The sequence below is a fragment of the Chanos chanos genome, chromosome 7, assembly GCF_902362185.1.
Source record: "Chanos chanos chromosome 7, fChaCha1.1, whole genome shotgun sequence".
NCBI classification, from domain to species: Eukaryota; Metazoa; Chordata; class Actinopteri; order Gonorynchiformes; family Chanidae; genus Chanos; species Chanos chanos.
This window is the reverse complement of record NC_044501.1, coordinates 21,803,266-21,823,439: the sequence shown is the minus strand read 5'-3', so window position 1 is coordinate 21,823,439 and position 20,174 is coordinate 21,803,266. Positions and strand designations below refer to the sequence as shown.

Sequence of the window (20,174 nt, the reverse complement as noted above, 5' to 3'; positions counted from 1 at the left end):
TAAACAAAAGCCAATATTGACAAAGCTGTGTTATCAGACACTAATAGACCTAAACAGAGAGGTAGCAAGCTTGGTTGATGGGGTGGGTATTTTTTCCATTGTGTGGACTTTTTTTAGTGTCTACGGGCAACCACATAGTCTTATAGGACCATACTCAAACATGTATTTCAGAAGTAGACTACCAAAGAGCTTTATAATCATGGCAGCAGAATCTTGCCAAAGTATTCGGTATTTTGTCATGTACATAGCCTATACAATTCTTTTTTTTTGATATGAAAGAGAAATATGTTTAGTGAGGCCATGCCATCCAGCCACCTACTGACATACCTGAACTATAAACCATATAACTGCAAAAATCTATCCATATTTTGCATTTTGCAGAGACATAGACTGTTATACTGCTATTATAAAATTAACTGCCCATTATCCATACACAACACTGTCCATCTCAAGCTTTCATGGGCACATTCTGCAGAATATGTCCACTGCAATGTTGTATTGCATACATATAAGTGCATGTGCTGACAATCTCTCCTCTCCTGTGCTGCAGCGTAAGAAAGTGTGTTCAATCTCCATAGAGTACCTCCTACTTACTCTGATGAGTGCATGTACCGTTTTTTAAAAATAAATTTGAAAAATGCTTGAAGTGGATAAGTACATCACTTAGCAACAAGTTAACCCGTAAACTATAGTGGGTAGTAGCAGCCTTCTCATGATTAAATACGAGGTCAGCACTACATTAGCTAAAAGTAGCCAGCTACTGTACATCTATAGGAAGACACTGGTCACTTTAGAAATAAAATATGCGGCTCTGGATTTTATATATGATTAAGTGGAAGTCTTTTGTCTTGTTGAAACTGTAGGGGTTGCCAGGCACATAGACCATACTACCCATAATTAGCTGCTTGACCCCACAGGTAATCTGAACCCATCGTCTCAGCTTTCAGTGTAATGGTATTGGATACAGCAATGGAGCCAGATACCAGATACACTGATGATGCAATTTTTGCCATAAAAACACGGAAAAATCCAAACTCTTTCTCACTCTCTCCAATTCACGAACTCTCTCTAGCAGCGGCTCGCTCTAGCAGCAGGCATCTCTGGCGGGTGTTCCTGCCTGCATAAAAAGACACCGTTACTCTCTGGCATTGGATCTCTCTGGCAAGTGATCCTATCTGGATAAAGAGACCATTTCTCTACTGAAGAAAAGAACAAAGAAACAACAATGTGAGATATTTGTATAGCCAAAGTTTTAATGTACTTTCTCTCGCGCAGTTGTGACTTTAACTTCAACCAGCTAATTACACTGTAACGCACACAGTATTCCACGGAAGAAAAGGCCACCGGATCCCTTTTCATTTCCAGTACCACTGCCCCTCAACAGCACAGTGTTGCCCTCAGGCAACACAAAGTTTTCTTAAGCCCCATGTCCAGTACATATCACTTTAAATCACTGCAACCTATTAGAATGGTCAAAAAAGTATCAAAGAACAGTCCAATCAGGCGTGGGAGTCACTATCAATTTGAAAGTGAGACTTCCTTTTCTGACACATGGTCACAGGAGCACATGGTGTGAGAAGAAGGTAAGATCATTTACTTTAGTAATCTTATTTAAGATGATGTAAAATGTAAATAACAATGTGTATGAAGGTGTAGTGAAGCCTTTTGTCAGGTTTTGTGAAGGCTTTTTTCATTTTGCATGTTCGGAAATTCAGTTTTTCTTTTCGTTGCCTCAGGGCAACGTTGTGCGATAAGGGGTACTTTCAAGGATGTCTTTGCTGACAATATGTTCGGATGTTATCACTTATTATAACATGAATTTGTGCACAATATAAACGCGAAATATTTTTGTGTTTATTTATTTTTTATTTAATTTTACTTTTTTGAACACATTTTGAGAGAAAAATGGATGTAAGATTGTTCTATGGAAGAAAAGAGCAGGATCAGCATGTTAGACAAATCCCATCTGAGAGTGAGGACAGTGAGATAGACAGCAATGACAGTGAGGAGGAGTGGAATGGAGAAAAAGGTTTGAGCAGAAGTGAAAAAAAATATGGTTTTAAATATTGCTCCTCTGGTTGTTATTGAGCTCATTTGTACACAACCAAATCTCACCACTTGCTCTCCAGTACACCCTGAATGGTTACACATCCCTGCATCAGGTGGTGAAATTCTGTCGCCATACGAATATTTAAAAAGTCTTATTTCTGACGACCTCCTTGAGCTCACTGTTAATGGGTCAAACCTGTACAGCATCCAGTGCAATCCTCCCAAGCCACTTAACCTTACAGTTAAAGAACTTGAACAGTTCTTTGGCTCTGTGCTCACATGTTTTGGAGCCACAGAAGCCCATTGCACACGTTGCTGATGTGATGCCTCTTGCACGGTGGGAGGCCATCAAAAGATTTCTCCATTTCAGCAACAACAGTCATCAGCCCACAAAAGATATAGCTGATTACGATGAGCTGTAGAAGATTTGGCCTCTCCTAAATCACATCCTCACCAAGCTGAGGCAACTTCCTATGCGTGAGACGTTGTGTGTGGGTGAACAAATGGTGCCATTTAAGGACAAGGGGAGAATTAAGCAGCATCTACCCAGTAAACCAAAAAATGGGGTTACAAAATACTGGTCCTTGCTGGATCAGATGGAGTTCCACACAATTTTTAAGTTTATACTGGGAAAGCTGTCCATCCACCAAAGCTTCCAGATGTAGGGGCAAGTGGGAATGTGGTACTGCGCCTGGCAGAACCAATACCAAAGAACAGGAATTTCAAGCTGTTCTTTGACAATTGGTTTAGCTCAGTCCCACTGATGCTTGTGTTGTCCCAGCAAGACATCCACTGTCTGGGTACGGTGCACCGTAATCGCTTGCCAGGCAGTTCCATGATGGCAGATGCTGATCTGAAAAGATCTGGCCGTGGGTCCCTCCAGGAAAAAATGGCCTATGTTGGAAATACCCAGCTGCATGCAGTCAAGTGGTATGACAACAGGTCAGTCACTCTCCTCAGTACCTATGTAGGTGCTCACCCTGTATCCCATATTGACAGATGGGACAGAGGCCAAAAAAACCCCATCAAGGTCCCATGCCCTGCAGCAGTATCCACATACAGTCAGCACATGGGAGGTGTTGACTTGTTGGATTCAAGGATTGCTTTGTATCGCACCAACGTCAGGTCAAAGAAATGGTACCACCACCTTGTCTTTCATTTGATAGATATGGTAGTGGTGACAAGTTGGCTTATCTACAGACGGGATTGTGCTGACAATGGAATGACAAGAAGTGACCACATGCGCCTGTATACCTTCAAGTCCCAAACTGCACACAGTCTGTGCAAATACAAAAAAGATGTTCGGAAGAGAGGGCGAACCAGTGGTGGGATTTCCCAACAGTATGAGGAGAAGAGGAGACAGCAGGGGCCCACAGCTCCCATCCCTAACCAGGATGTCCGCTTGGACAACACCTCACACTGGCCAATAATGTGTGATAAGAAGGGAAGATGCAGAGATCCTGGGTGCACAGGAACACTCAAAGTGTCGTGCAAAAAGTCTAATGTACATCTCTGTTTTACAGCAGAGAAGAACTGCTTTTTGAAGTTTCACATGGAGTGAAATCTCCTTACATGAAGTACATGATATGACATGACACACTACATGACACAAACCTACGCCTGTATTAAATCCAATATGTAAATATGTTTCAAGTGTTCTTCCCTTTTTTTCTTAATGATTTATTGACATTTTTAAAAAGATTTTGTGATTTTATATATATTTCTCTGCACATTGTTTTATGATCTATAAATTCATGATTTTCTCTGTGAATCTATACCATGGCCGTTCAACGTGGTCCTTAGGCAACGAAAAAATATTTTGGGGTGAGGGGGATACAAAAAATAAATTACAGTATGTGCTTTTGGGGGTTTTAAAACATCGACGAACTAAATCAAGAACCCTTCAAGATCATCGGACGAGCGACGGATCCCCGAAGATCTTAAAGCGACAAGGAAAAGAACTTCTCCCTGGACCTGCCCTAGTTGAAATTCCAGTTCAAATCCATTAGAAAATCCCAGTAGACATCCAGTTGAAATCCAGTAGACATCCAGTAGAACACCAGTAGAAACCATTTAAAAACCAATAGCAATTTTAACTGGTTCCTATTGGTTTTTATATTGTGACAATCAACTAAGGTAACCCAAATGCAGAACACGACTCAGGTTTAGAATGAAGGAGGGTTTATTGACAAGTTGTAGTATGGAGATGGAAACAGGCAGACGAAATGGAGGTAGCAGGCAAGGAAGCGGATGATGAGCGAGGTTGCAGAGTGGAGCTGTGAGCGAGGCGGAGTAGTGGGACTAAGGAGACGGAGCTGAAGGGTGACAAGCAGGCGAAGGGGACACTGGAGATGCGGAGTGGCACGGAGGTAATCCTTTCGAGAAAGAACAGGCAGATAAACACTGATATGCAAACTACAAAAACCAATAGAATACAACAGGCTGAAACAACGATCTGGTGATGAGTGGATGAAACACCGGGGTTTAAATACTATGACGTGATGAGGTGACTGATCGCAGGTGTGTAGGCAATCTGGAAGTGTAGAGAGAGAGAGAGAGGCCACGCCCACAACACATGCACGCGCAACAGAGAAAACAAACCAACAGGTGGAGCACAGGGAAAGGGAAACGCTAGAAACATAAGGAATAGACTGACAAAATAGCCTTAACCATGACATATATGGGAATTGAAATACATTCAACTGGTTTCATAACTGGCTTCTACTGGAATGCCCAGTAGACAACCAGTAGAAAACCATTTAAAAACCGATATAAATTTCTACTGGAATGTATTGCTCTGGTTCCAGTTGAGAAAAAAGCTGATAGAAGCTGCTGGTCTCAAATGGTCTGTATTGGTTGAACTGGTCTCAAATGGTCTGTATTGGTTGAACTAGTCTCAGATGGTCTGTATTGGTTTTAGCTGGAGACAACTGGGTTACTGAGTTCACAATGGTGTGTGAAATGTTACAGTTGGTATTTAAATGGATTAAACTAATTTCAATTAGTGGAACCTGGAATTATAGTGAATACATCACTGCATTTAATTTATGTTGTAACAGTTCACTTCCACCACACCCACACAGGCCAAGAACACACACACACATCTTTGTATGCTGTAATCTATACATACACCTTGATAATAACAATTTAACATACTGAATACATGCAACAAGTACGTGTATAACAAATACCTTTATTGTCATCGTAAATGCACATTGAGATTCAGAGTGCAGTTCCAAGCTACATAGAAGGAATTCAAATGTAACTAGAAAATGTAAATATGAAGAAAATATAGAAACATAAAAATATGAACATAAAATTATTCATAAGTGGCAATGCAGTGCCTCAGGCAATGTTTTGTTTGATTGATTTAATAGGCAGTATGCTGGAGGATGGAAATTTTTAAACATTTAAAGGCAGTGTCAAATTCTAGGCTACTTAATAGGCCTAAATATGGTTAGCTAATCATACAACACTCGCTAGTAATGATCATAAGTACAATACAGAATTCCATTTTTAAAATCATACTTTGTCGTTCTTAATGGCGGTGACCTCCAATCCAGCGCTGCCTTTCCTGGTGGGTGACACTGTTTCTGTTCTTATTTCAGGGAGGGGGCCCTCTTGTTCTCCAGGCTGTCGTAGCAGGTTCTCTTCAACTGCATTATATAAAATCCGTGACTATGTACTCACTAAACGCATTAACAGCAGCAGGCATACTCAATATAAAGCTGTATCTACAAACAGCTGTTATCTGGCTAGTTACGCTTCACAAAAAACGAACGGTAGCAAGCATGTGCCACATTGAATACAGTCTGAGTGGGAGATACAAAGGGGACACACAGGAACTGATTCGGTAACATTATCATCTGTCTTTAACTAACTATCAATATAACTCTACTAGCATACAAGCCCACGAAGTGAGTACTTGTTTTTGTCATATGTAAAAGCTAAAGTAAGTTAAACACTTAATGCTCCCAGTGAGTAGCTTACCAGTAGCAGAACTTGGCCATTTGCGACTTCTAAAGAATAGATCTTGCATGCGTTCTTTCTCTCTCTCTAACTCTGTCTGATTGCACACCTCCAACATTGGGATTACAGTGCGAGTTAAGGGGTGGGCAGAGTTGTTGGGTTTAGGGCCTACATGAGACCAGCTCTCAAGTTAGAAATCCTTTATTTCTCTCCCTCGCACGCGCTTCTTGTTGCCCATCCCCACTCTCGATGGTGCCTAGCACAGACGCTTGCGCACTACCTTCTCATACCACACATACCTCTTGCCTGTGCGCCTGCGCACAGCCTTTCTCCCCCGCTCCTCCTTCTCCCTTCAGTGCGCAGCTGGGCACACGCCCACATACACGCACACTGTCTCTCTCACACACACACGCATCTCTGCTCTTACACTCATTCAGTCTTACACTGAATACTTGTACATAGCCTCATTACCATTATATTACCATTTGTGCCTTGATCATTCTATTTGCTGCTGATTATTGATTGTACCATATCAGTATTAGTTGTGCCAAGTAGTACTGATTATGTTAATAAATAGTATCTTTGGAGTAAACTGTTGTCTTGTCTGTTTCTGCTGCAATATTCACTGAATGCCAACCTCTGCCTTCAAAGTACTCCCAATTGCCTTCATCAACCTGGTTCATGAGTGTTATAGCTTTAGTGGTGTAACTGTAATACACTAGTACTGCAATACTTGCTAAGACTGTAGCACAGTGTTACAACCAGATTATTCCATTAATCTTAACATTTTTATTATAAAATACTGAACACCAAAATTAATGGTTAATAACTTTATGAGACTGATATATATGAGACTGATTATTATGAGACTGATTTATTAATCCTATTGCACCTACATCTTTGGTGTCCCTGTGTGAGGATTGCTATTGTACCTACAAAACTGCACTCAGCAATACAGTGACTTTTAGGCATATTTAAGCTAAAACTTAAGTAACGTTAGAAGATTTTCTCTCAGTACAAATCTATGGAGAGCAAGGGGATGTATTTCCCACTCCGAGGTGAGTGGCAACTAAATATTCTGAGACAGCCCAGGTGACCTCTTTAATTTCCTCTGGGCTTCTTTACAACCCATAGTATAGGCTAACTGGTGAACACAAGTACTACCAGATAACTGTGCTGTCAATGTGATATGTCAAAGTATCTACAGTCATCATGGTGTTGTGTGCGCATGTTGTGTGTTCTTCTGTAGCTGAATGATGGAAAGGGAGACAAGCTTATGCCTAAGCGTTCTTTTTAATAGCCTTATCTCTGGCATGGGGCAAAACTTTCAGGGTTACGATCTATTGTGAACAGAAGAGTTGATCTAGAAATGTGGACGTCCACATGGCGCGGGGGGTCAGACAACCCACTCGACCCAGCCTTGCCAAAATAGGAAAGCTGGTTAAGTTTATGTTGATTCTTGTCTTGTTTTACGGTCATGTTTGCACCCCTTGAAAATGTACATGCGCCCCCTCCCAGGGGGTGGGTCACACACACAACCAATCAGAATAAGATTTTCTCTTGTAGCTAATCAAGGAAATATTGGGGAACAATTTGTTGAGTTGGGAAGGTTAATTCCCAACAAGGATTCTTGCTTTTTAACTAGTAACAAATTTGTGTTAGCCATCATGGGTTGATTAATGGAATCCATTATTATGTTGTTGCAGATTACATTCATGAATTGTGTTTACTCTTTTCAAATCTTTCTTCTCATTTCTGACTTTGAAATTGCTTGTGTAAGTCATGCTGACATGGTATTTCATTCAAAGGGAGTGTCCATTTCAAAACCATTGTACATGAAGAGTAAATATTGAATGTCAAAGTATAGTATGGATTCATCTGTGCACTTGTTAAACAAAAGGAAATTTTGTGTCATTCTTCACAACAGCACAAGTACTCCTTAGACTCAGCTGCTCTTCCTCAGAGTCCAAGAGTCTGTTCACATTTTTACTACTGGCATCTTGTTGTTATTTTGACATAATTTTGACATAACCATTGTCAAAATCTGGGCTTGGCCCAGAACAGGAGGGACCACAGCAGGAGCCTCAAGTGCTCTCTTCTGAGTAGTGTGAGAGATGTATGACTGACCACATTCTCTGTCAAAGGTGGACTAGTTGCAGTCCATAGCAGTCCACATGTGACTAGCCTAGGTCTATCTAGTATGGAGGAAAGCAAAAGAGTGTTTGATTTTAAAATACCTCTTCACATTGTGCTGTCCAGGAGAATGTGGTGTGCTTTTGTATTAGATTGCGTGCCTGTGCAAAGCAGCTGATTTCATTAAACCGCTAAGACTGCTATAAGAATGACAATCTAAGAATACTCTGACCTGTAATAGTGACTTTAGTAGGGCATGTGCATTTTGTCTGTCACTTGTTAATGCTGGTTAACTTCTGCAGAAACTGTGTGGCTCAGAGACAGTGCAGACTGTATGAACAGTTTGAATTTTTGGGAATGAAGTTTCATTCCTGCTTAGCAACGTCTGCATAATACATCAATTCCCCATTATCCACTGGAAAGTTGGAAAGCTCTTTTTGTGTCTCACTGGCATTACTTTGAAACAATTCAGTGGTTCAACAGTGGTGAATTTTACAGAACTAGTACAGAACTCTTTAAATTCACTGAAATAATTTGAATCTTTTAACTGAAAATATACTGCAGAGTGAGCTTGAGCTCTAATAGCATCAAATAGTTCTCATCAACCATTCATAATGGCAAAATGTCTTTAGTGGTAATTTTAATCTTTTTACTTGAAAGCATGAAAGCAATTCCGCACTGAGTATTAGCTCCATGAGGTTTCACCTGCAATGCAGGTTCATGCTTACAAGAAAAATAGCTTTTAATATACTTGACAAACTGTTGATCTCTGATCCCATATATCAGTGGGCTTAGTAATCTTGGTATAACATTTGTTAACAAAAATGTTAACAAAATGTTTGATCTACTCTTAGGGAAAAGTGGGACCAAATACATATCAATGAAAGGAGCGATATAGGAGAGCATAGACAAAAGAAGCTGAGCACCATGTAATAATATTGTGTTCTTAGCTTTTTTAGCAGACGCTGGATCTGTGGATGCATTTTTGGCAGTATGAAAAAAATAAGTATGGAACAAGGTTAACCACACAAAGAGCATAAACATAACCTGTACAACAGTGGCTCTGTCCCTGTGTTGTTGGGTACTCAAAACACTCCAGAAGATGCAGAAAGTGTTACTGGTGAAAAACGTTAACTGTTTAACAGTTTTAATGATGAAAACAGCAGCCAGTGCTGGGATGGTGGAAACCATCCAAATCAGGCAGATGAGTATGTATGTCCTTTGGAGTGTTTCTAGCTCTCACATTGCTGAGGAGTAACAGAAAGCAACAGATCGACACTTGCACAAATGGTACTGCATGACTGACAATGTGTAGTCCAACTGTAACAGACAGCATGATCATATGAATGAACCAGGTGAATGTACAGAATATATTGAGAATTGCCATAGAACACTGTATTCTTTCCATTAATATAATTGATGATGATTCCTAGAGAAACACATATGAAGTTTTTGATGAAGGCATCTTGAAACGAATCCCTCTCTTGGCTTGTGTTCATTGTCAGTCTCTTGAAAGAGTTTCTTGTCTAAGTGACTAATCCACAGTGAGAAATTAATTTCAGCACAGAATGGTAGTGTTCTCTGTCTTGTTAAACATTTGCTAGTCTAATAGTCCAAAATAGAATACATCTTAAAATGCTGCCAAAATGTAAACAAAATATTTAGATGAAAATGATGATGATGAAAATGTTAATACATATGGTAAACAGTCGTCAGTGACATTCTCCACAAAGAGACTGGATCAGTGCAAATCATAGCAATATCAAAAACAAGTTTACTGAGTGATGTCATCAAGGTAATGCCTCAACATTTTTTTTTCATACTGTACTATTAATACATAATATACATATGCCATCTGAAGAAATGTACAGTGAAAAATCATAATTATACATGTTGAAGTGGTATAATACTTTTCTCTAGACAGTTGTTACCCCTGAGTGTTTGCTTTGTGAGCTGCCTAGACAGTGCAGTTGCACTGATATGCTGACATGGATTTGAAAGTGAAATGTGTTTTAAAAACAGAACAGACTACAGAGGAACACACGTTGTTTTCACTCCATTCTAATTCAGGTTGTGTAACTTTTGGAACATTTTCCTTTTGTATAATACAATGTGGGGACATAACTCGTGGTTCCACCTCAAGTACTTTTGTTTCTAATTCTTTTTTCTTTCCACTCATAACACCTGGCCTGTCTGTACAAATACCAACAGAATTATTCTAAAACAAACCCTCTTTGCATGTAGATTTTGTTGAATATGTCCAAACCAGTACAGGTTCGTTTCAGTGTAACGCAGAACCTCATGTCCTCCTCTAGTTTCCCCTCCTAGCAATATCTTACACGAATAAGTAACTGCAGAATTTGAAATAAACATTGACTTGTCTACTTGCAGAAAGAAGATGTAGGTGCTGATTTGACACATTTGACGAGTCATGCTAGTGGTGCTCATAGCGGTAACAGCGCTAATGGCAGTATGCATGTGGATAGTGTTGGAGTGTGTAACGTTTTCATCATCTCAGAGCATGGCATGAGGAAGTCTTTCAGGAGAGAGAACACCAGGAAGGCAGCTAGACCAGTCGGCACCTCGGTCGAGTCCTCAGAGCCTGCACTGACCAGCTAGCACCGGTGTTCATGGAGATAATCAATCAGTCTCTCTCGGTAATCCCCACATGCTTTAAACAGTCCATTACCGTTCCTGTCCCAAAGAAACCCCAGCCTGCCTGTCTCAATGACTCTCAACCAGTAGCGCTGACCTCAGTTGTGATGAAGTGTTTTGAAAAGATGGTCAGAGACTTCATCACCTCTTCATTACCTAACACCCTGGACCCATTACAATTTGCTTACCGTCCCAATCAGTGGACCGATGATGCCATTATACACCTTCTACACACAGCCCTGAGCCATCTGGACACCGGGAAGTAAAATTATATTAAAATGTTGTTTGTTGGCTACAGTTCAGCATTTAACACCATAATTCCCTACAAACTCACCACCAATTTGGACGGCCTGGGACTTCACTCATCCCTGTGTCAATGTGTAATATAGTGTGTCTGGCAGATGGAAGGAACAGGTGTACAAGTAAGTATTGCAGGTAATGTGTTTCTTTCTTTTCAGGTGTTTGAAAGTGCCAGCAGGTGCACAGGGAGGAAAAAATGCCATAGGACTGAACACAAAGCATAAAGAAAAAACGAAACAAAACAAAAAAAACCCCTCAAAATGACAAAGAGCTTGTTTTGGGAATTCTTTTGATGCATGCACTGTTCACTCTCATGCCAGAGCAATAATCCTTATTCGCAATATATTTACTTTCCAAAAGGTAATTTTCTTATTTAAGGTGTCACAGTCTCTATGACAACAATATTCAGCTATAGAGCATTCTAACCATAAGATACATTCCTCTGTAGTCTGCTCTATTTTCAAATTCATGTGAGCATATCAGCTTGTGTAACTGCACTGGATAGGCAAACTGTCTAGAGAAAAGTATAGTTCAGCTTTATTATTTGTAATTATGATTTTTCACTGTCTATTTCTTCAAATTTTCTTGCTCACTTAAAAAAAATCTCACTTTGAGACCTGAGCTGACACATTATCTTGTTACATATGTGCACATCTGTATACACACACGCACACACATACACACACACGATATGCAAATAAAAAAAATTAACATACAAAAAACAAACACCTCCTATAATTCACACAACCTCATATAAACCTGGCACCACGTCTCTGTGTCTAAGTGTCCAGGCAGATGAACTGAGGTGAGCATCCTCGCTCTGCTTCAGCAGGTAAAGCAGCAAACTAACGGCGGGAATTCACACAGGAAGGACACAAAAGCTAATGGTCAAAGATGAGAAAATATTAAGATTTCTACAAATGAAATCAACAGGCCTGACCTTATGAGAAAAAGAGTGAAAATGTTCAGTCTCACTTCTCATATCAGAGCACCGATGATGATGATGATGATGATGATGATTGGTGACTGACTGATTTTTTCTGATTCTTACTTGCAGGACTTTATTGTTCAAATTCAGTAATCTAGAGCTGGAGGGTTATTACAGAAAACATGGTAAACCAGTAACATTTATTGCGACCTGGTGTGTGAATTTTATCATGTGATTTTTTCATTAAACCATTACTGGTATATGTATACTTCTGATAGTATGAAAAAATCTTAAGGCAGCACCTCAATGACATCATTCAGCAAACTTGTTTTTGATATTGATATGATGTGCACTGATCCAATTTCTTTGTGGAGAACATCACTGCGGACTGTTTAATGTTAATTCATTTCTCTCTGTGTATTACTCCAATGATAAGAAACTCTTTCAAGAAACTGACAATGAACACAAGCCAAGAGAGGGATTCATTTCAAGATGCCTTCATCAAAAACTTCATATGTGTTGCTCTGGGAATCATCATCAATTATATTAACGGAGTGTTTGTGTACACTTTCTGCAAGAATGCAGTGTTCTATGGCAATTCTCGGTATATTCTGTACATTCACCTGGTCACCAATGATATGATCATGCTGTCTGTTGCAGTTGGACTACACGTTGCCACTTATGCAGTACCGTTTATGCAAGTGTCAATCTGTTGCTTTCTCTTACTCCTCGGCAATATGACAGCCAAAAACGCTCCACTAAACCTGGCTGGTATGGCCACAGAACGTTACATTGCAGTCTGCAAACCACTGCATCATCCCCAGATCTGCACAGTGAAAAGGGCATACATACTCATCTGCCTGATTTGGATGGCTTCCACGATTCCAGTGCTGGCTGATGTTTTCATCATTATAGTTCTTAAACCATTAAGTTTTTTTAACACTAATACAGTATGCATATTATGGGACATTTTTGATACCCAACAACACAGGGACAGAGCCACTGTTGTAGAGATTATTTTCATGCTCTTTGTGTGGTTAACCTTGTTCTATACCTATTTTATGATTCTTCATACTGCCAAAAATGCATCCACAGATCAAGTGTCTGCTAAAAAAGCTCAGAACACAATATTATTACATGGTGCTCAGCTTCTCTTTTCTATGCTCTCCTATATCGCTCCTTTCATTGATATGTATTTGGTCCCACTTTTCCCTAAGAGTAGATCAAACATTTTGTTCACAACATTTTTGTTAACACATATTCTACCAAGATTACTTAGCCCACTGATATATGGGATCAGAGATCAACAATTTGTCAAATATATTAAAAGCTATTTTTCATGTAAACATGAACATGCATCACAGGTAAAACCTCAGTGAGCTTATGCTTGGCTTGGAATTGCTTTCATGCTTCTAAATAAAACAAAATAAAATAAAAATTACCACTAAGGTATTTCTTCATTATGAATGATTTATTTTATGTTTTGTAGTATTTTATGTAATAGAAGAAATCTGTAACATTGTTTGTCATATATCATAACACATCATTTTACTTACAAGATTTCAGTTTATTCAAGGAATTTAAACCGAGTTCTGTACTAGTTCTGTAATAGGCCTGTATTGTGGGGAACTATCCATTGTTCAGTTTTGCATTTTAGCCCTAAAGAATTGGCCATAGTGAAAAAAAAAAAACTTCTGTCTGTTACAAAATGAGCTTCTAAGCCAGAAAATAACAGGACAAATCTCCTATATTCATATCTAGGTATGAAGCAAATTTAAAGTCTGAAAAACTGCCTTAATGCATTAAAACTGTGACACTTGAATGAAAAGATAAGAAAATCCGGAAGATGCTTAAGAATGGATATGGACAACCTCGGGTCAATGCATCATAAATCTCAAATCAGTGAATCAGCATATCAGAATCCAGTTAACCTTAGACCACACCTCTCTGCAGTTCTGAGGGGCCCAGTATATAAACAAAAATTAAGTAATGCAGAATGTGTTATGAGACAAGGAAGAACTGTACATAAACGTTAGAAGTTTTTTTCTGTTTTTTCCATATAAAGTAGTTCACTTTCAGTTCAAACTGATGTCTTAACTAAAAGTATTTCATTCTGTGAAAGCCAGGAGCAACCAGTACAACCAAGGAATAACTATAATTTCCCATCAAATATACTTCATTGATTTGTGGAGCTCAGCTGCATGGATTTCACTAATAGATGCCAAAATGTACAGGATAGGTCAGTTCTACTCATTAAGTATCATGCCCTTTAGTGGCACCATTAAGCACTATTAATCCATGTTTGTCAGCCCTACAGGCCTCGTGCATTCTACAAGCATCATCTGCAACCCCCGTGTGCATAGCACAGTGTCTCTTAAATAAGGTTGATATTGAAAGACAACTCCTTGATGATGATCAACTGAACTCAGTTGTAGCCGATGAGCCTCCCTGTCCTTAAAGTGTCGACAAAACATACAGATTGTGCACTGATAATGCTCTCAAATTCTTTTGCAGTCGAAAATGCACACCCCTTATCCCCAAACCTACATGCCCTCTGTGAAGCCAACTTGTTGAGTACACTTAATCAAATTCAAATTTTATTTGTCACACACAGAACCATGGAAAGACAAAAATATAAAGAATACAATATAAGGTAAAATATAAAAAATACAGTATAGAAGATATAAGAGATAGGTGTAGCATAAATGTGACTGTATTGGGAGTAAAGTGCAGATATGTGCAGTTTATGTGCAAAACAATGAGCTAGGCAACATCAGGCTGAGGCAGTTATAGTGAGATGAAATTGTCGACATATGGGGTGTTGTGCAGCAGGTCCAAAGTCCAGTCTTGGGTGTTGACCACGTTGGGGGTCTTAATGGCCTGAGGATAAGGTTGTTGTCCTGGCACCAGTTCTCCAGCCTTTTAATCACCTCCAGGTTGGTCTTCTTGTTGTTATCAGAGATCATGCCCACCACAACAGTGTCATCAGTGAACTTGACAATGGTGGACAAGTTGAGAGTGACATACATACCCCTTTTCCACTGATGCAGTTCCGATGCCGGTACTTAGTCTAGCACTGGGGCTGTGCTTTTCCACTGAAAAAATACTGGTGCCAAAAGCCGGCACAGCACCACAGAATCGCTGGTCGCAAAAGTTGGAACCACTGATGTCAGTGGCTATGCAAATGAGAACCACGCAAGAACCAATCATTTCAGCATGTGATGTGTTTGGTACGTGATGTTCTCTAGAGAGGCAGGGCTAACAAAAAAAGTCTGACCAAGATGATGGAGGATAAAGGCTACGTATGATGAAAACATGTGTATAATTAAAAGATGTATGGGCAACCATTTGTATCTACATCGACACAGGTTGTTGTTTACATGTTACATGAACGTAGTCGGAGCCAGAGCGATCAAAAAAACTCTAAATGGCTCTGGTCAGGGCAAATAGACCACTGTAGACCTTCATTTAAGCACTCGACAGGTTTGCTGTTTTTGTGAATTTTGCCTCCAAAGTGAAAAGTTGTAGGGCAAAATTCACCTGGAGGTGTTCGCTATGTAAAGGCCTAACGTAAAAGTAAATTTATAAAAAGCAAGCAATGCAGATGCGTTCTATCTGCCATGATTTTTTCCCCACGGAAATTATGCAAACTTTTGCTGCGTAGCATTTGGTTCCCAAACTTGTGGAAATGTGGGCCAGTTCTCAAAAGGCACCAGGGCAGCACTGGCTCCTCACCGGCACCAGCACCGGCCTAGTGGAAGAGAGCTAAGGGTCATAAGTGTACAATGAGTACAGCAGGGGGCTCCGGACACAACCCAGGGCGTCTCCAGTGCAGAGAGGGATGGAGGGTGAGACATGTCTGCCCACCCGTACTGCTTGTGGTCCACCTGTCAGGAAGTTGGAGGTCCACTGGGTGACAGTGCGGTTGCGTGCCCGTCACTTAAACCGGTGTAATACGCCCTCGACATTGAAAGAAACCTTAACTTACCAACATGAATGGACAGGACCAAATAAATGGTTACTGGAAAGACTGATTAAAGACTTTACTGCTCAGATCTTCTCATACTACACAATAACATTCAGCCATCGCGATATTTGCAACCATGGCAACAGCCTGGCTGCTACCGATACGGTGGCCTCAGAGTAACATAACATTACGCAAATACATCATATATTCCCCTTCCCTTTAGTGACTTTTTTTTTTTTAATAATTAGAAACAAAACTTTAAACATCCCACCCTAGGGAGAGAGGGTAGAGTGCCTTATCTTCCCACTAACCATAGGGAATTATTCTCCTGAACTACCCTTGGGTTAGTTCAACGAACTAAAACATTCAGGTATTTTTCTGTAGCGAGGCGGGTTTTGCTGCAATGGAGGAGCAGGATCTGGGTGGGCGTGCCGGTTTCATCACCTGCTGCAAGTGAAGCTGGAGTCACTACCCCAGATATGTCAATGTTGACGTCTCCTGAAGGAATACATTCCAACAACCCCTTGTAGTTATCATGAGCCCTGTCAGGAGCCTCTCTGGGAAGTAACTGATCAAGATGCCTGCGCCACATCTGATTGTCGTGAGTTAGAACCTTGTAAGACACAGACCCTGTCTTTTGGGAGACAACTGCTGGGACCAGTTTCTCTCGACCAGAGCAGTTGCAGGCGAGAACTGTTACTTCCTCTGAGAACTCTCTTAGCTTTCATAGCATGCCTCTTGACTTCGTCTTGTTGTGTTCCCTGAAATATTGGTGTAGCTGTTGGTCTGAGCAAATCAAAGTGCGAACGAAGTTGGAAATGCTAGATGCTGTTCAAATTTTGTTGCCCCCTTTGATGCCTTCAAGGAGTGCTTCACCGTCTGTACCATGCACATATTTTTTGACTCCGCTGCTGCACAAGAAGTCTTCCATCAGTGATCAGCTGTTCTGGCAGTCCATAGTGTGCAAACATCTCCCTAAGAATGTGAATGGTTCTCTTTGATGTTATGGAGGACATCACCGAAATTTCAGGCCACTTTGAGTGTGCATCAACTGTAACAAGAAGCATTTTCCTTTCAATAGCAACATATCCAAGATAGATACGTTGCCATGGGAATGTAAAATGTAAAATGAACAAATCTTTTTTCAAGTCATTCGCTCATTTCATTGTGTGACCGGGTGAGGAGGAGGAGGCCAGGGTAGATGGGTAGGTAAAAGGGCACCCCATGGGACAACGTATGTACCGACAACGCCACTTTGGGAATTTCCTATGGTAAAAAGAAATAGTTTTATACCTAATCCTTTGGTAAACCGTAAGTATTGCACAGGTCCTTTATTGTAAAGCAAGAGCAGAGATGTGGTTTTCAAGTATCAGAGTAAGTTTATTTCAAATTGCTGTAGTGGAAGAAAGAGCTGCAAGAGAGTTCATGCAAGGAGAAACAACTTTATTCAAATACTAAAGAATTTAATTTACTGTTTAATAAACCAATAAAACGTTTTAAACAAAGTGTTTGTCTACAACTGTCACTAAGGTTACCAGAATGTTATAAAAGAGGGGCACCAAAAACAGGCTAAGCCGGCTGCTGAGGGGACTAATGGTGGAGTTACCTGGTTGGAGAAGGATCTACTTACCACCACCACACGTGATCGTGAACATGCACACTCACACATACACGGCACACACACACACACAAACTGCAAAGAAGGTGCAAACAGAGGTCAGGTGCAAGAAAAGCACATCAATTAAGCATGCAGTGGCAAGGGTTAATAGTGGGGGACCCAAAGATAAAACTTCCCCTCAGCACAACCGCCAGACACTGGACACTTGCATCCGTCAGAAAAAAATGAACTAAATACTAGAGAGCAGCTGGTTTACAAAATAATGCACAAAACACAAGTAACGCAGTAAACGGTAACTCATGCCAAACACAGTAAAGCAGGCAAAACAATGAAATAGTAAAATAAACAAAGAAATAAATCCAAACAAGCAAAACAATAAAGCAAGCAAAACAAACAGTAAAGCCAGCGACACAATCAAGTACAAAAAAAGGCAAAACCAATAAGTAAGGCAAAACGGTAAGTAAAGCAAAACGGCAGGGGCTGTAAACCTCCTCGAACTGGACTACCAGCAAACCACGAGGTGAGCAGAATCACGGATCCTATGGTAAAACTTGCTCGACCAAAACCACGACGTTACTTAAAACTTCTGGCAACCTGACTGTTCATAAAAACAACCACCATCCGCAGCACCGGAAACCCAAGAAAACGTTCCATCAACCGGATGAGGTGTGGCTATTTATAAAGTGGAATTAAAATTGGGTAATAAAGTGGGCGTTCCTAAGGTAAAAATATTGACAAACAGAACTTGCCATTAGGGGGAAACCTTCTCCCCATTACAATTGGAACCAGTGTGGTACTGTAGCTGTCATCTGAGTGATGACAGAGAGTTCTCAATCACTAAGAAGTACATGGCACTGCGTGATAAGAGGTGTATCCGGATTGGAATACTCCTGTATATTCCTGGATACTCCACAGATAATCGGCTGTATCCGGCAGTTTGCAGCTCTGTTACGCGGCATGGAATACTCCTGAATATGTACCGTGTTTGGGGGTACCAGGTATCCTGCAATTGGTCAAAAGTCTTTCTTTGGATTGGTGGAGCAATGTCTTGCCCCTCCTCTAAAACCCTTCCCCATTGGTCCATTGTGGGTCCCCAGACATGAATTCATATGGTTTATATTATTATTATTATTATTATTGGTGGTGGTGTTGTTTTATGTTCATAGGTAGATTGTATAGATAGTCTGGCAAACAAAAATGAATTACACAAATTTTATTATAAACAAAGAAAATACAGTATAATATAGATTATAAGGCATATAAATTGACATATATATATATATATATATATATATATATATATATATATATATATATATATATAAATGTACACATAACAGAATAGAATACATTAGAACATAATATACTGTAACATCATAGTATATAATACAAATGCTTTTTGGGAGCATAAATGAAACTCTAATGTTGAGCAATCCCAAGAACAACCCAGCTTCCGTGGTCTCTATTCTGTAGCACCCCACACAGTGCAGACAACTCTGTGCTAGGCGGGAGGACCCACGCTGGCCTTCCATCCAAGATGCCGGTGTCCTCTTCAGAAATTAGATCTACTGATGCGGTCCTCCATATGGCAGCCTCTTCCTCAGTTTAAAGAACACTAGCTCTGGCCTTGTGCAGATGCAAAACACATTAAAAACAGAAATTAGATCACTGAAAAAAGCAAATGGAGAAAAAGTCTAAGAACTACTAGGGAAATGATGTTTTGACTTACTCTTCTCCTCCTTTGCCTCGTTTGAGTGGCGATCCTGCGCCCCTCTTTGTTCTCTGGATTCACCTGGTAACTCTTTTGAATAGTCTCAATAGGTCTTGCAGGACGCTAGAGAGGGAAAAAAAAGCGGAGAAGAAAGGAAGATTGATTAAAAGTTTGTTTAGAATTCCAAGCACTGCTATGAAACAATCGCGACGATATAGTCTACCAACAAAACACGTTGTCTTACCTTGTCCGTGGATCATATCTGTGCGTGTTGCTTTCAGCATTATGCATTCTCCGCACAGCTTCCTGTAGAAGCAAAATTAATACAATAGTTAAATTCAACCGCATGAAGGGATAAAGCAGATAAAGAAATGCGAACGCATCAGAATGTGCGGCAGTCAAAGACGAAAGCCAGAAGGTTACAGAAATAAACATACCGAAACTGAGTTATTACCCGCTCGTCTTCTTTTTTTGGGCAGACTCCTCTTGCGCCTCTTTGATGGGACTCCATCCAACCGCCGAATAACATTCTCCATGAACGTTTACTGCTGTTCAGACATCCTCTTAAAAATGCATTTAACAAGGACACCAGTTGTTTGTTTTCGTTCGGACTCGGCGTTGGAAAAATTGGATATTCCCGGTGCACGAGTAGCCTCTCCACTCCGCTGTCCGTTCGAAAACTCAAGTGTTCTTTTCCAAGCCATCTTCAGAATACGGAGTACAACTTCTGTAATCCTTCTGTGACTTGCTTTTCCTACAGGTCACCCCTTCCCCAAAGCAAATTTCGCGCTGCAGTTGCACACAATGCTATTGGTTACTGTCTCTCTACGCCATGCACGCACAG

At 40.3% G+C, this 20,174-nt stretch overlaps 1 protein-coding gene across 1 annotated transcript; it reads left to right on the top strand.

Annotated features, from left to right (window-relative positions):
* Positions 1–3,271: 3,271 nt before the first annotated feature.
* On the top strand, positions 3,272–13,413 carry LOC115816121 (odorant receptor 131-2-like). Its single transcript, XM_030779089.1, has 2 exons — positions 3,272–3,309; positions 12,513–13,413. Exons 1-2 carry the CDS (start codon positions 3,272–3,274, stop codon positions 13,411–13,413), a joined length of 939 nt encoding a protein of 312 aa, XP_030634949.1.
* Positions 13,414–20,174: the final 6,761 nt, after the last annotated feature.

Excerpts from the sequence above, each read along its gene's own strand:
- LOC115816121 (XM_030779089.1), top strand. The coding sequence starts at position 3,272 with ATGACAAGAAGTGACCACATGCGCCTGTATACCTTCAA. Across the intron at positions 3,310-12,512 it reads ATGCGCCTGTATACCTTCAA|GGATTCATTTCAAGATGCCT; the intron begins GTCCCAAACTGC and ends AAGCCAAGAGAG.